Below are 13,849 nucleotides of genomic sequence, written 5' to 3'. Positions count from 1 at the left end.
AGATATGTAAAAATGAATTATTGTATAATTATTGAAAAAAACTTTTCTCTACATTCGTCTGGTGGGAGACCTGTAAGTTTTTGAATCATTCAGTGTTTTTTCTATGTTGAGTAGCAAAGTGGACATATGACATAAGGGCAAAAAAGAAAAGAAAAGAAAAAAACCCCTAATTTATTCAATAATAGAACAGGGTACGATTGCAACTCACTTTAATCTCCTGACATATTGCTTAATGTACCCTTAACCAGCGCTGTGAATACTTTAAAATAAAAGTCACTTGACATGTGCATTCACCCTACATAATACCACACCGGCTAAAAAAAAAAAAAAAAAAGCCCTATTGTGTTTGCACTTAAAACAGTTAACGGGATAAAAAATGCAGCTGCATCGCGTCCTGTCATCCATCAGAGTGTCTGTGTGTCCGGTGAATGCTATGTTGCTTGTTTAGTTGTTTACACACTGATTTCAGCTGCATAAAAAGAGGAAAATGCAAAAAAAGAGCAAAAAAAGAGCAAAAAACAATTCTTACAGCATTTCACTGACTTTCTGGAACAGAACAAGGGGTGTGTTCCTGTTTGATCAGGTGTAAACCGGACAACCTGTGGGAAAAGAGTCAGATACATGAACCATAACTCATGATGTGTAAAGAGGTATTGATTAAAGAGTAAACATGCAGGGAACATAAAAATCCACTAACACAAGTAAATAGACCACTCCTTCCTTTCAAAACCATCACCCCCCCCCCCCCCCCCCCCACCCCCCCTTCAAAAGTCTATAGCCTTCAGCTTCCTCTCTTCCTGTTGGGTGAGCGGCTGCTGGGCCAAGATTTTGCCGTGAAGCCGGTGGTGCTTGCCTATCCCAAGGCGCGGCAAACCTCGGTTTAAGCCTTCCAGAAGCACGCAGGATTTACACAGGGCCTGGCTGGAGATGTAGCCGCACCGCGAGCAAGTGCCCTGCACCGGCATTTTCACGCCCTCCTTCACCGACAGCGTCTCGCCCGAGTGGATGACGTCCACGATGGCGCTGGGGCGAACGGACTCCAGGTCCTTCAGGAAAGTTCTGGCGTGGCCGCGGTAGGCGTTGGGCGAGTAGATGCATTCGGTGGAGAAGTAGTCGAGCTTTTTGAAGTAGGCGTAAAGCACAATCTCCTTCTCGTAAGTGTACTTGAGGGGTTTGCACCTCGGGATGGCGCCCTCCCCCTCGCTCGCCGTGCTGATGGCCGTGCAACGGCGCAGGCGGGCGATGTCGCCCCGCAGCACGTTCATCAGCACCGTCTCCGCCACGTCGTCCGCGTTGTGACCTTAGAGCACGCGCAAAGAGGGCAAAGGTGAAATCGTCTGAGCGACACAAAGAAAAAAACAACAACAAAAAAAGACAGAACGCAAAAGGAAGCAGCCACTCCATTGTAACCAGACCTCTGAAGCTTGACGCAATGTGGTATAAATACATGCATCACAAGAGTCTAGCGGGGCAAAACATTAAACCTGTAGTAGTAATAGTATTTGAAACTGTGAGACATAAAAAGCACACTACGTAGCAGATTCATAGAACAGAGATGTGAACCTGAGCCACAATTAAGCTACTTTCTAGGCTGCCTACCTGTGCATATTTTGTCCACCTTTAGCATCATGGCCCCTCTGTCCAATGCCTGTCTGCGGAAGACTCCACAGAACGTACAGTTATTCTTTAATCCCACCTGCTTCACTATAGCATCCATGGTCCAACCATAGAGTTCCTCATAAGATACAATTTTCAGTGGTAGCTCATACTGTTGCTGATTTCTTTTGACAGTCTCCAAGGAATCATCCCTATAACCTGTGATTCCCTCATCAACTGAGAGCAGTAGCAGTTTGAGTCCATAGTCATAACGCTCGTTAAGAACTTTCAAAACATGGGCTAACACGGTAGAGTCTTTTCCACCTGACGCCCCTATGCCCACTGTCTCTCCGCGATTGAAGAGACGGGCGGATACGATGGTCTGGTGAACTTCTTCTTCGAATGCCCAGAAGAAGCAGTCCTTGCATAGTGAGTGGCCAGTTTTAGGACGTTTGAGAACTGCTCGCTTTTTAGTACAGCTGCTACACTGGACAGGCATGACTGCTGAAAGATGAATGCAGAACGTATCCCGTGACCTGAGGCAAAGTAAAACGAGACGAGAAAATGAAGTGGTACATCAACTGCCAGGTACGACAACTATTTAAGCAAGAAGCGGTTGTCATTTAGGCTTCAGTTACAAAGAGGAAAGCTACTTCATAAATGATAAGTTGACATTTACTAACAACAAAACTGGGCATTCAGCATTTACAGTAACGTGCACATTTTAGCTGTTTGTCTTGCAGAGAAAGTTTCTTCTAAACAAATACCCTAAATATAGCTTGCCATGCTATCCGCTGCTAACTTGCTAAGCTAACGTTAACATAAGCTTAATCAAAACACATCTACAACATTCTTGTACGACTGTGCTAGACAAAGGGGATGTTATACTGCGATACAACTTTATACTGGTACGAATATATCGCTTTAGGCAGAGCGAGTTAATATGTATCGTAAAGTTCAAACAGGCAAACATTAGTTTACTTCTCCACATGCTTTTCCATTTGTAGGCAAAGGTTACCTAAAAGAGAGATCTAGCTTGTCGAGGTTAGTCCGTGACTTACTATTACAAAAAGAAAGTGATATTTAGTTAATGTCATTATTATTTGTTACATATACTAAAAATACTAATCTGTACTTTGTAAGTAAAGGACAGCCTATTGAATGTCTCTCGACACGTTTCTTACACTCTATATTTCCTCATCACAACACATACTTTATCAACAGTATGCAGTGCCACCGTGTCGCCGTCTAGTGTAGTGGAGTGCAACGCACACACACAGAGTTACAATGCAAGACTACACATGATTCTATACGGTAGTACTCCTGAAAAAACTGAAGTAAGTAAATGAATGAATAAAATCTAAGATTTTAAGAAAAAAAGTCGTTATTGTGTATATGTGTGCCAGGAAGTAATAGCAGTCTCTCAGCTAGAGTGTCAAAATGAAGAGACGTGGAGGATTTGGGGACGTCAAATTGTAATATGGTTTCACAAATAAGGAAATACTTGGTCTTCTAGAACATCACGCAATTAGGCCTACATTCTTGGAAAATCTAATGGGTCATTGATGTTTGTGTTGTAACAGTAGGTTTACTTTACACGAACCACACGGAAGAAACCGACCCTTTTATTGAAACAGAGATCGTAGGCAGGTTAGATCGAAGGATAACGAATGTTGCTTTTGCCTGCCATTCGGGTTAGGTTATGGCAAACTGACAATAAACAGGCTGGCTCTACGTTCGGCTGCAAATTAATGACCAGATTTTTACCCTCAAAGAGCGTTCGCTCCTCAGAAGGTACAGCGGGAAAAGTCTCGCGACATGTGTGTCTAAACTATTAATGGGCCCAAATAACACATGTGTATCATACCTTACATTAAATTTCTAACTGGGATATTGATGCAACGGTATGTCTATTCAACAGTCCATGACGTTCCAGAACCACTTTACGAATTCTAAAGCCATACATTCGATAGAAACTCTCTCCTCCAGAGATTATGTCATATTAGACTTACAAAGATCATTTGCACACTAGAGTGCTAGGGCCAAGAACCACACAGTGGACAATTCCTAAACAACACATCATTTTTATGTCAAAGCTGTAATCAACCATTGACTGACTTTACCCCATTCTTAAAGTGTTCAGGGAACCAGAATCGCATCCCAGTTTGAAGTACAAGCCCCACACTGATCAGAACGAAAGGATGGTTATATGTGGTGTCATGTGACCCATCCACTTGCTAATGATGGGTTCAGCAGCAAATTTTTGGACATTTACATGTGAGGACACTTTGCGCACATATTTAACACCTTACACCTTTAACAAAAAACCCCAAAAAACAACTTGACCCTCAAAATGTACGGTAACAATGCCCATACAAAACGTGTCTATAACAAAGGCTATCCCTTAAACAGGATATTTGTGTTTTCACAGCAAAACAACATATTTACAGCATTTCAAGCGGCAAAGGCATTGGGCACGTTTTGTTGAGATTTTCCTCAGTCGTTACTGTTCGTTTTGTTTAATCGTTGCTGTTCATTAAACAGTCAAACTGATCTGAGGTTGTTGTCGCTCTTTTGTCAACCTGGGTGTACATTAGGCCTATATTTGTGTTTGTAACAGAGACTGTCATTGGAACGTGACCGGTAAGTTTCAAATTTGTCTTAAATTCTTCCCGGACACTGCACTAGCAAAAAAAAAAAAAAGAAAAAAAATCCTAGCGCGAAACCCTGATAAATACATATACATACATACATACATACATATGTATTTCGTGTACTACACGGAGAACACCAAGAAAAATTCCTAGTACATGTAATGTACCATGGCAAATAAAGGTGATTCTGATTCTGATAAATCTATAAATATATATATATATATATATTAGAGTAAAATAAAAAAGATCAATATTTATATTTATTTGTCTTTGAGATACTGTTTTAATCCTCGAGGGGAAATTCGGACACTGCATTTAACCCATTTGAGCAGTGAACACACACAACTAGGAGAATTGAGCAGTGAGGACACACATACCTGGATCAGCGGGCAGCCGCATCACAGACCGCAGTGCCCAGGGAGCAGTTGGGGGTTAAGTGCCTTGCTCAAGGATACTTCAGCCATGTATGTGTCCTGCTGCTTCTGTGAATTTAACTGGCGACCTTTCGGTCACAAGTGCACTTCTGGAGGCAACAGGTGACCCTAGTTCTTATTATGTAGGCCTACTTGGTAATGATATATTGTTGAATGTTTCTGTTATTATGTCCACTCCCTGTACTTAAGTCACTATGGCACTGTAACTTTTAAATCTTTTTTGCAGATCAGTAGTGCTTATCCACAATGTGTGGTACTATGGACAGGTGTTCTCTTTGATAAACTGCTGTCCGAGCTTCCTTGGAGTTTTCTCTTCTTGACTTCCTGTGCCTCTGATTGTTGGGCTCTCCATGTGCTTTTGTTGTGGTCGATCCTTCAGCTGAGTGGTTGCCGTCCCAGGCGGCAGTGCTGAAACGGTGCAGCTCGGCTGTAATCCGGCAAGGCGCTGATACTTCCGGAGACGCAGTTGTCACAGAAGGCTACACTAAATCAACTACCTGAAGATGGAAAAACCAAAAAATATTCAGAAAAACACCTGCCAGGTTCATCAGCTGCAGCTGATTTATATGAACTAGAGACTGGATCCTGACTGAGAAGACAGACTCTTCTACTCTGCATTTGAGGCAGTCATCTGAGGTAGCTGACTACTGTTCCATGCTTGTTTGGGTTCCAGTGAGACACCTGCAAGATGTGGATAACACAGGCTCTTCCACTGGACCTGTAATATTCTGAATAAAGGCCACTGTCACCAAGTAGTATCGTAACCAGTCTTTCCCATACAAAATATATTATCCTTATTGCAAAGTGGTGGAGAACAGACAATGTTGTGGGTCTTAAGGGGGCCCAATGGAGTATCAAACCCTGCACATCTGGGTGGCTGGCAAGAACTCCTCTTCTAGACTTCTCAGCCGGCAGGGCTCCACGTGCGAGGTAGCCTAGTTGGAATCTGTGGGAATGGAAACACACTCATCAGTTTCCTCTTCTTGCCCAGGATCACTCCTTTAACTGAGACTTCATTGATCCTTTGATGAGTTGCCAGCTGTAGTTTCCACCCTTACTCCATGTGCTGCTGTTGTTGTTATCGTCAACTAGGCACATTTGTTGTTGTTGTTACCTACTTTGAATGGCTGCGGTCCCTGAAGTACCAATCAGCCACGGTTCGGTGCGGTGCCGATCCACCAAGTTGCAGCCCCTACAACATTCAGCATATATTGGAATAATGACCTTTGGCAAGAACTTCGTGAGAACCTGGACTAGGTGGACCTCCCCAAGAGGAAAGTAACATGGGCTGACCTCTGGAAACTGGGTCCTTTCATATCTCCTTCCTGCTGCAGGCTGTCTAAAGTGTCACTCTGACATTAGTGAATTTGCACGAGTGAGGGAGGAGAATTGATGCACTGTGCAAGCTCTGTGGAACCAAGGGCACCATGGCACATATTCTCTAGAGTTTCAAAACAGCTCCGACTGAAGTGGGACAGAGATAGCACCATGACAAAGTACTGGCCACGAGAGTTAAACATCAAACTAAAGGCAAAACGACACCTAACATCACCTTTGTTAAACAAGGGGGGAAGCCATCAGATTCTAGTAAAACCAAGACCATCTTGGTACAGTTAGCTGGAATTAGACTTTAGGGGGTAACCTCAGTTCCCAGTTCTGGTCCAAACAACCGAACGTCATCTGGTCCACTAATGGAAAGAAGATCATCTTGTGTAGCTGCCTTTGCAATCAGAAGAGGAACATAAGGAGGTATTCGAGCAAAAGATTATTAGATAAAGATCTGGTGCAAGATTGCAAGGACAATGACTGGAAAAATGGTTGTTTTCCTCATAAGTTGGTATAGTCAGCAGAAAGCCTCCGGCTGGTCATGTAGTCAGAGGGAGGAGCTTAACTGGAAGTTAGGAGAAGATGCACAGTGAATTGGCCACCGCTGCCGACCCGGCAAGAGGACGGAGTTATCGTTCATGGTGGACACACCTCCGTAATGTTGGATACCATCTTGATGCCATCTGATGACGTCTTCTCTTGTTCAAGGCCACAGTAATAATGACTGTGGTATTGAACAGGAGAAGATGTCATCAGATGATATCAGAGATGTTCTAAGATGTGTCCACATATCATAAATGCAAAAGTTATTACATTATGACAGCTTATAATGTTACCTGATGCTCTCACATTAGTTGTTAAAAAATCTGATGTGTTAATGTCTACACAACTGTAACCAAATGTTCAAAGAAACCTCACTTGTTTTCTCAAAAAGTTGCATGGAATTTTTTTTTAAAGTAAAATTCAAGCATACTTTCTCGGTCTGTTGTGACTTCACCAAATTTGAAGTTTAAATTTTTTTTGGCATCAAGGAGGTCAGGAAAAATTGCTCAGGAATCAAAAGTGAATTCTTTATTCATTTATATTGTTCATACCTAAATAAATATGTGTAATAATACATAAGTAGATAAAATGAATAAATGAATATTCATTTTAGTTATTGATGTTTTTATTTACTTTTCCATTAAATTTAATAGAATGCAAACTTTCTATGCATCTGGTAAGAACTCACCACTTGAAACACTAGCTGGACTTTTTGAATGTTGCAGCAAAATATGTTTTGATCTTCTTGTGTTTAGCATTTGTGTTGCTACAATGTCCACATAAGTATGAATAGATTCTGTTACAATGCTGTAACACCTCCTTAATAGTGTATGGGGTATCCACATTGTCTTTTTGATAAATCTGGTTTAACATAATTGACTTTTTGAAAACATTGATTTTCTGCTATTTTAATATATATGTCGTTATAATATCTACTCACTATTCTTATGTGTAAGGCATGTATGTGTGGTTGGAAATACTCTAGTTTGAACATAGTGAGAGAGAAAATTCTTGCTCAGAAGAATTAATAAGTGATTCCCTTATAATTTATTCTTAAAACAGTTTTAAACATGTTGTTTTTTTTATTATACTATTTGAACAGCATATTTAAAAAAAATATGCACAGCCCAAACCCGTTGTCGAAACACCAAAGTTGTTAAAGTAAAAAGATTAATTTTTTTTTACTGATTTTGAATCATTACAGCTTTACAATTTATTAAGTAAATGAGCATCATAACTCACAGTCAGTTACACAGTATTCCACAGCCTTCAGTTGGTATGGTTCAGTTTCTTGGACACATTAAATGTGTAACATTACTCTGTTCTTTCATAATTTAATAGAGCTGTATGACATTTTTGTGTAACCAAAAGTCCATTGTAGAATATCTGTGTTATAGTGATAAGAAAAAGAATAATAAAAAACAAAGGAACTGCATATGGTAATAATCCATTGCAATAAAACTGTGATTTGCACATTTCTTGACCAGCGAAGAAATACTAAAATTTGGCTTGGTCTATAGGAGTACCATAGACCAACTCTGTACTCTGAAAGGGTTTTGTGACCATAACTATGTTAAACATTGCTGAACAAATTACATTAAATTGAACAGCATATTCAGTGTTGAATCAACTAAAAATATGTAAAAATATGCAAGCACTCTTCCAGTATAATTTCTTGGACCTAAACTATATCAAGAGCATCTCGGGAACACTTTTGGTTATTAAAGATGGGGATAAAACTAATGTTTCCAGTATGTATCAAAAGTCTCTGTATGGAAGCAATTACACATTGATTAATTAGAGTATGACTATGTATATAAAGTGGACAGTGTAAAATATTGAAGTTTAATGAAAATACAAAGCAGCCCGAATTGCACACATAAGCAGCCATTTCTTAAGAAAGCATAATTAATATAAGCATAATTAATATAAGCATAAATAACACGTTTTAACCCTGTAATTTCAGCACCTCGACATGATCTCTTTTTAACCAAATTATCCCTCATTGTCAAAGACCATCAGTTAGATTTTAAAAACCCCATAGTATGTAAGCCTTGTATACTTAATCCTTTGATAACAGAAATTATTTCCAAAAAGCAAACTGAAATTGTAATGTTACACGTTTTGAGTGCCCTTTGAAAAATAAACTATGACATTCAACAGTTAAGAGCAAACAGTTGGCAATACTTTGCTCAGCCATCATGAAAAATACCAGTTGTAGATTTCATGAGCCACTTTATATTCTCTATGACTATTTATGTGTTCACATGCAGAACAAATTGGTAGGACGAATTCTTGTGTCGACAGCAGGTGAGGTTCAGCAGTCAGATAGTTTCGCCATTGAAAGTATTTGCGGTAAGCTGCTTCATCTTTGTCCAGCTGAAGGAGATATTTAGCCAGTGCTTCTGCATTTGGAAAGTCATTGACATGAATAAAAGCATCACTTGGGAAAAAGTCTTCATAGTTTTTTCTGGGAGGACCCAGCACCACAGGAACAGTTCCTACAGACAGTGGTCCATTTAGCTTCTCGGTGATGTAGTCTCTGTGAATGGAGTTCTCAAAGGAGAGATAGAATTTACAACTGGCTATGGTGGAATAGTAGTCTTCATGCCTCAGAAATTTCCCAGAAAGCTTGCCAAAAAGATCTACTTTAATGTGCTTAATAAACTCTTGATAAAATTTATATCTGACTCCTGTACCAGTGCCTGGATTATTGTTGCTTACGATCCAGCAAACGAGCTTGTCCTTTTTAGGTATGACAAATTCCTCACCAGGGTTCTTTTTTACTTTCAGATAATAACGTACAGAAATGTCAGCATCCTTTCTGTAGCTCAGAGTCAAGTTAAACAGGTTCTCAAGCCCAGGTATTTTGCGTGTGTTTGTAGGTGACTCTAAATGGAACCACACCCATTTTTGAAAGGGTGGTCGTGGCGATGGAGGTAGGTTGGAGAGATCCCTTGCGATAGATTTGTGATATATGAGCACTGCATCTGCTTTAGGGTACACAGATCTGTCATCTGTCAAGTTACAGCTTTCAATGTTGAACAGAGTTTTGCATTCTGAGAGCTGGAACCTGAAGTTTTCTGGCCAGAACCACAACAGCACAATAGGTTTCTCACGCTGTGGTGGAGGTGTTGGCACTGGTGTTGGCACTGGTGTTGGCACTGGACACGTAGGAGTGCTGTTGGTCTCACATGGCATACATTTCTTTGTCTCTTGCTGAATAGGTGGAGGTGGTCTGGGTGGGCAGTAGTCAGGAGAGGTTTGCTGAAGATAAATGAACATCAGTATCAAAGCCCCCATCCCCAGAAGCAGTACGATTAAAGGGCAATTCAAAGATTTTCGAAACGGCGCTGTCATTTTATCCCCTACAAAAATAAGAACAATGAGATCATAAATCAAACCTCTTGCAATGTTCAGGTTTGCAAGATTCAGTCTTGTGCTAGCAAAATATACTGGTAGTTCAAAGTTCATGATTTCTTGTTTCCTGCATGGAAACCTCTCTTAATGGCAATAGTTGCAAAATAACAGAGTAGCCTTCAGTGGAGCTGACAGAACTTTTGTTTTTTTTGTCCCTATAATTATCTTAGACTCTCTGTGGATAAGGGAGGACATTACTCTCATTCTTTTTGAAGAGCTTTAAAACTGCCTACTGTCACTCAGCATCGTCAGGCAATGCCATCATAATTGAAGATGAAAATGGAGTTAACACGAACCCAACCCGTCTGACAGTGACCAAACCTGACACCAGTGGTGGTTCTAGCTTATATGGCGCCCTGGGTGAATCCCCCATTTGATGCAATCAAAACTGAAAACACAGACACCGGAGCTGGAGAGCTGGAGCCTGAGACTGATTTTACTAATTGCATCAGTACTGTACAAAGTTAGAGGTGCACTATTTGATAGATACCCTGCTCCCTCTACCTCAGGCTTCCAGCGGGGAGACCTGAGGTCAACTGAACTCCACCCTCCTGACCATCTTGTACTTCTGAGTGGGAGACCTTGGGCAGTAGCCTACCTAGCTCACAAACTAGGAGGGCGCCCACTCCGACAAGGTTACTTGACCCACACGGTGACATGACATCATTGATGTAACGTGCAAATGAGCCATAGAATACCAATCGTGCAAATGTCACCATTCTGAATTTTTTTTGTGTGGGTGCCCTGTGCTGCCCCCAGGAAGATGCCAAGCTGCCCATGTTGCCCATGCCTAAATCCCCCTGCCTGTGTTCAGCTGGACAAAGGGTGTCAGATTTACTGCAATCTTACCCAGATGTCAAAGTACTTGCTTGAGTACTTCCTTTTAAAAATACTGAAGTATTCAAAAGTACATTCTCTTTTTAATGTCAACATATTGTTGTATTGTTGCCACAATGCATTTACAGAACCTAATGACTCTGAAACAACCTACTGAATGCACTCACTTGCTTGGAGAACCTTAAGAATAAAAAGCTTGTGGAATATGCGGCAAAGCCTATAGAAACGCAACTGAATCGACAAAAGGACAACCACTGTCGTTTTCATTTTTTTTAACACCCCCACCCCACACCCACAAAACAGCACGGCAGTGTTCTGCCACAGCTCTGGAACTGTGTGTGTGTGTGTGTGTGTGCGTGGGCGTGGGCGTGGGCACGTGTGTGCATGTACGTGTTATGGCGAATTTCTGAAGGCATTGATGAAGTTTTTTTAAAACGACACTCAAACATAGACTTCAGATATGGCCATGGGTGTTCTGTTGAGGAACGTTTATCTCTATAGTTATATTTAACTTTATCAAATCATATTTATAGCCATCATTACAACCTCCAGGTTCAAGTGTTAAGAAAATACAGCATGCACTATGAACTTGACTGACTAGCTAGAGTTAACGTCAGTTACTCCCACCTTAAATTCATTAGGGAAAGCTGGAGAGACCATTCAGGTGTTTGGGGAATAACCCTCAACATAATTTTGACAAATACACATTTTCTTTTAAGTGTGCTGCACGAACCATCCACTGTCTGCCTCAAGAAACCAGATGTACGCTTTTATTGACCTCGTAGTCTAGTTTGCCAACGTTAGCCCCGCTTGTGATAACCAAATAAAATGCTTTTCCTTTTCCATCCCCTTTTTGTAATGAATAGTTGTAAGCCTTTGCATTTTCATGATTGATTATGTACTGCAGACAGCATGCATCATGCGAGAAAAGTGGAAGGTTTTGTCTGAAGTAAGCTCTAAAACTAATATTATCCGCCACTTGTTCTGTGAATGTGACAAACAGGTTTAAATAACGTAATTCTGTTAAATTGTGTGCACTTAACATGTCCTTATAAGTTCTACTGACTAAAAGATTTTGAGTTATTACAACACATAATCCAATTTTGAGTCATGTAAGCTAAAAAAGTTTGATTAATTTCAAATCTCTTTTGTATTACGTGATATGAACTCCAGATTATTGAATCATTCTAACTTTTAAATAACTCCTGGAGTCAAAATTTCACATCAAATTTTGGAGTTACATCAAATTTTGGAGCACATTAAAAATGACTCAAATAATTATAATTACAAAAAATAAAACAGAACAAAAAAAACAAGACTATACATTTGCTTAATATTATTGCGTGTAATATAGCTGCCTAACCTATTTTGAGTAGTTCCACCATATCATTTCCTACAGTGTGGAACTGGCTGTGATGCAACTGGCACCAGCTAAAATCTTGCCTAGGGCACCAAACTGGTCAGGGCTGGCGCTTGGAACAGTTTCCTTAGTGGGGACCCACAATTAGTTTTTAGCATACTGTCAAATATGGCCACAATACTTATTCCAAAAACTTTCAAAATTCTTTTCAGCATTCTTCGAAACACAACAATGTATGCTATTCTATAAAATGATTAAAAAATAATCGTGGGCTAAACACTATACAAAATGAAGATATGCTGAGATATTCACAAAAGCCTTTAACTTTTCTTCTTGCTCTTCTTCTTTTTTTTTTTTGAGCTTGAAGCTTGGAAAGCAAATGGTTCTTGTTTAATCCAGATTTTGTTTGAGGTCAAGACTAACTTTCTAACATGAATGAAATTGAAGAACCTGTTTATTAGACGAATGCTCTGAGATCAGAACACTCATCTAGGTTCTTAATCTTTGGTTGTCTGATCTGGAATAAAAGTCAAGGATTCCAAAAATTTCAGAGCGATGCCTATCCCAGAATTCTACATTAATTATATCAAAATATTTGGTAACTCCAAATTGTTCTGCATTATTAAACCTTATTTGTTCACAACCTGGGTAGTATTTTTTGATTACTTGAAAAGTTTTTAGCCTTTACATTCCTGTCGTTAATATAGTATCTATCATCTCCTCTTTAGGCGCACTGAAAATGCAGTCCAAGTGAAAAAGGAAGAAGTTTGGTGGTGCATTTCTTTAATGATCCCTTCACTGATCACACTTGCTTCCAAAATCAGAAATATAAACCTACAAACAAAAATCCCTTAGGCCATTTCTCAGTGATATTACTGAAAACTAAGGGTTCATTTTTAAGAATGTTTAAGCACGGTTTGAGTCTCGTATTCATCAACTGACTCTTCTGTTTAAGAGGATCTGATCAATATTTTACCCTAACTGTTAATATGGGAGGAGGAACTTGTACACAAACAGTACATGTTTTACAGAATTGTACTTCATTTTACAGAGAGTTTAACCATTAACTGGTTCAAGTTTAGCCATCCGTATGGCATAAAGACTCACCCAGTTAAAAGTTAAAACTGCCAGCGAAGTCTTCAATTTCACAGCCAAAATGAGGTCTCCAGGTGCACAGTCAAAATGAGTGGGCAGGTTAGCCAAGTTCCAAAGCTCAGTCAAAGGACTTGTTATTAGTAATATACTTATAGCCGAATATTATCCAATTTTGTGTCCAGTCTAGACAGCACTGTTCCAGTGCACTTCTCTGCTGTCCCTCTGTCTTTCTGGGGCCACTCAGAGTGCACCCATTGGTGAAAGAACATGAGGAAGGTAAAGAGCCTATAGCCTTAATCTCTCACCATGATGAGGGTGGAGTTACAGGGACAGCACTTTGCGGGTAGCAATTGCAAGTTATAAGCAGTAGGAGATGGAGCAGGAAAAAACACTGAAGTGTATCATATTACTGGACAGTTCCCTCCTCAACAGGCTCCGTCAATGCGGTCTGTGTTTTGTTTTTAAAAACTGAATGTTATTTAATAGAAAAATCTCATGTGTATCTCTAAACCCAGGCTGTGTGGATTTTTACTTCAGTCTTCTTTATTGAAGTCAGGCTCAGATGGTAATTCAGGTGAAACAGG

The 13,849-nt window shown here is 40.1% G+C and overlaps 2 protein-coding genes across 2 annotated transcripts; both read right to left on the bottom strand.

The window, feature by feature from the left end:
* Nucleotides 1-764: 764 nt before the first annotated feature.
* On the bottom strand, nt 765-2,095 carry ctu1 (cytosolic thiouridylase subunit 1 homolog (S. pombe)). The gene is made up of 2 exons (XM_030785549.1): nt 1,600-2,095; nt 765-1,300 (listed from the first exon to the last, which is right to left on the bottom strand). Exons 1-2 carry the CDS (start codon nt 2,093-2,095, stop codon nt 765-767), a joined length of 1,032 nt encoding a protein of 343 aa, XP_030641409.1.
* Nucleotides 2,096-8,752: 6,657 nt separating this feature from the next.
* Nucleotides 8,753-9,856, bottom strand: LOC115804886 (alpha-(1,3)-fucosyltransferase 9-like). Its single transcript, XM_030765377.1, has one exon. The coding sequence runs from the start codon at nt 9,854-9,856 to the stop codon at nt 8,753-8,755; it is 1,104 nt and encodes a 367-aa protein (XP_030621237.1).
* Nucleotides 9,857-13,849: the final 3,993 nt, after the last annotated feature.

The sequence above is a fragment of the Chanos chanos genome, chromosome 1, assembly GCF_902362185.1.
Source record: "Chanos chanos chromosome 1, fChaCha1.1, whole genome shotgun sequence".
Classification (NCBI taxonomy): domain Eukaryota; kingdom Metazoa; phylum Chordata; class Actinopteri; order Gonorynchiformes; family Chanidae; genus Chanos; species Chanos chanos.
Note: the sequence above shows the minus strand (reverse complement) of the source record. Positions and strands in the feature narration are given on the sequence as shown.

Bases quoted from the DNA above. Each gene is read 5' to 3' on its own strand.
- ctu1 (XM_030785549.1), bottom strand. From the start codon at position 2,095: ATGCCTGTCCAGTGTAGCAGCTGTACTAAAAAGCGAGCAGTTCTCAAA. The intron at 1,301-1,599 runs GTAGGCAGCCTA...GCGTGCTCTAAG, and splicing joins GGTGGACAAAATATGCACAG to GTCACAACGCGGACGACGTG.
- LOC115804886 (XM_030765377.1), bottom strand. From the start codon at position 9,856: ATGGGGGCTTTGATACTGATGTTCATTTATCTTCAGCAAACCTCTCCT.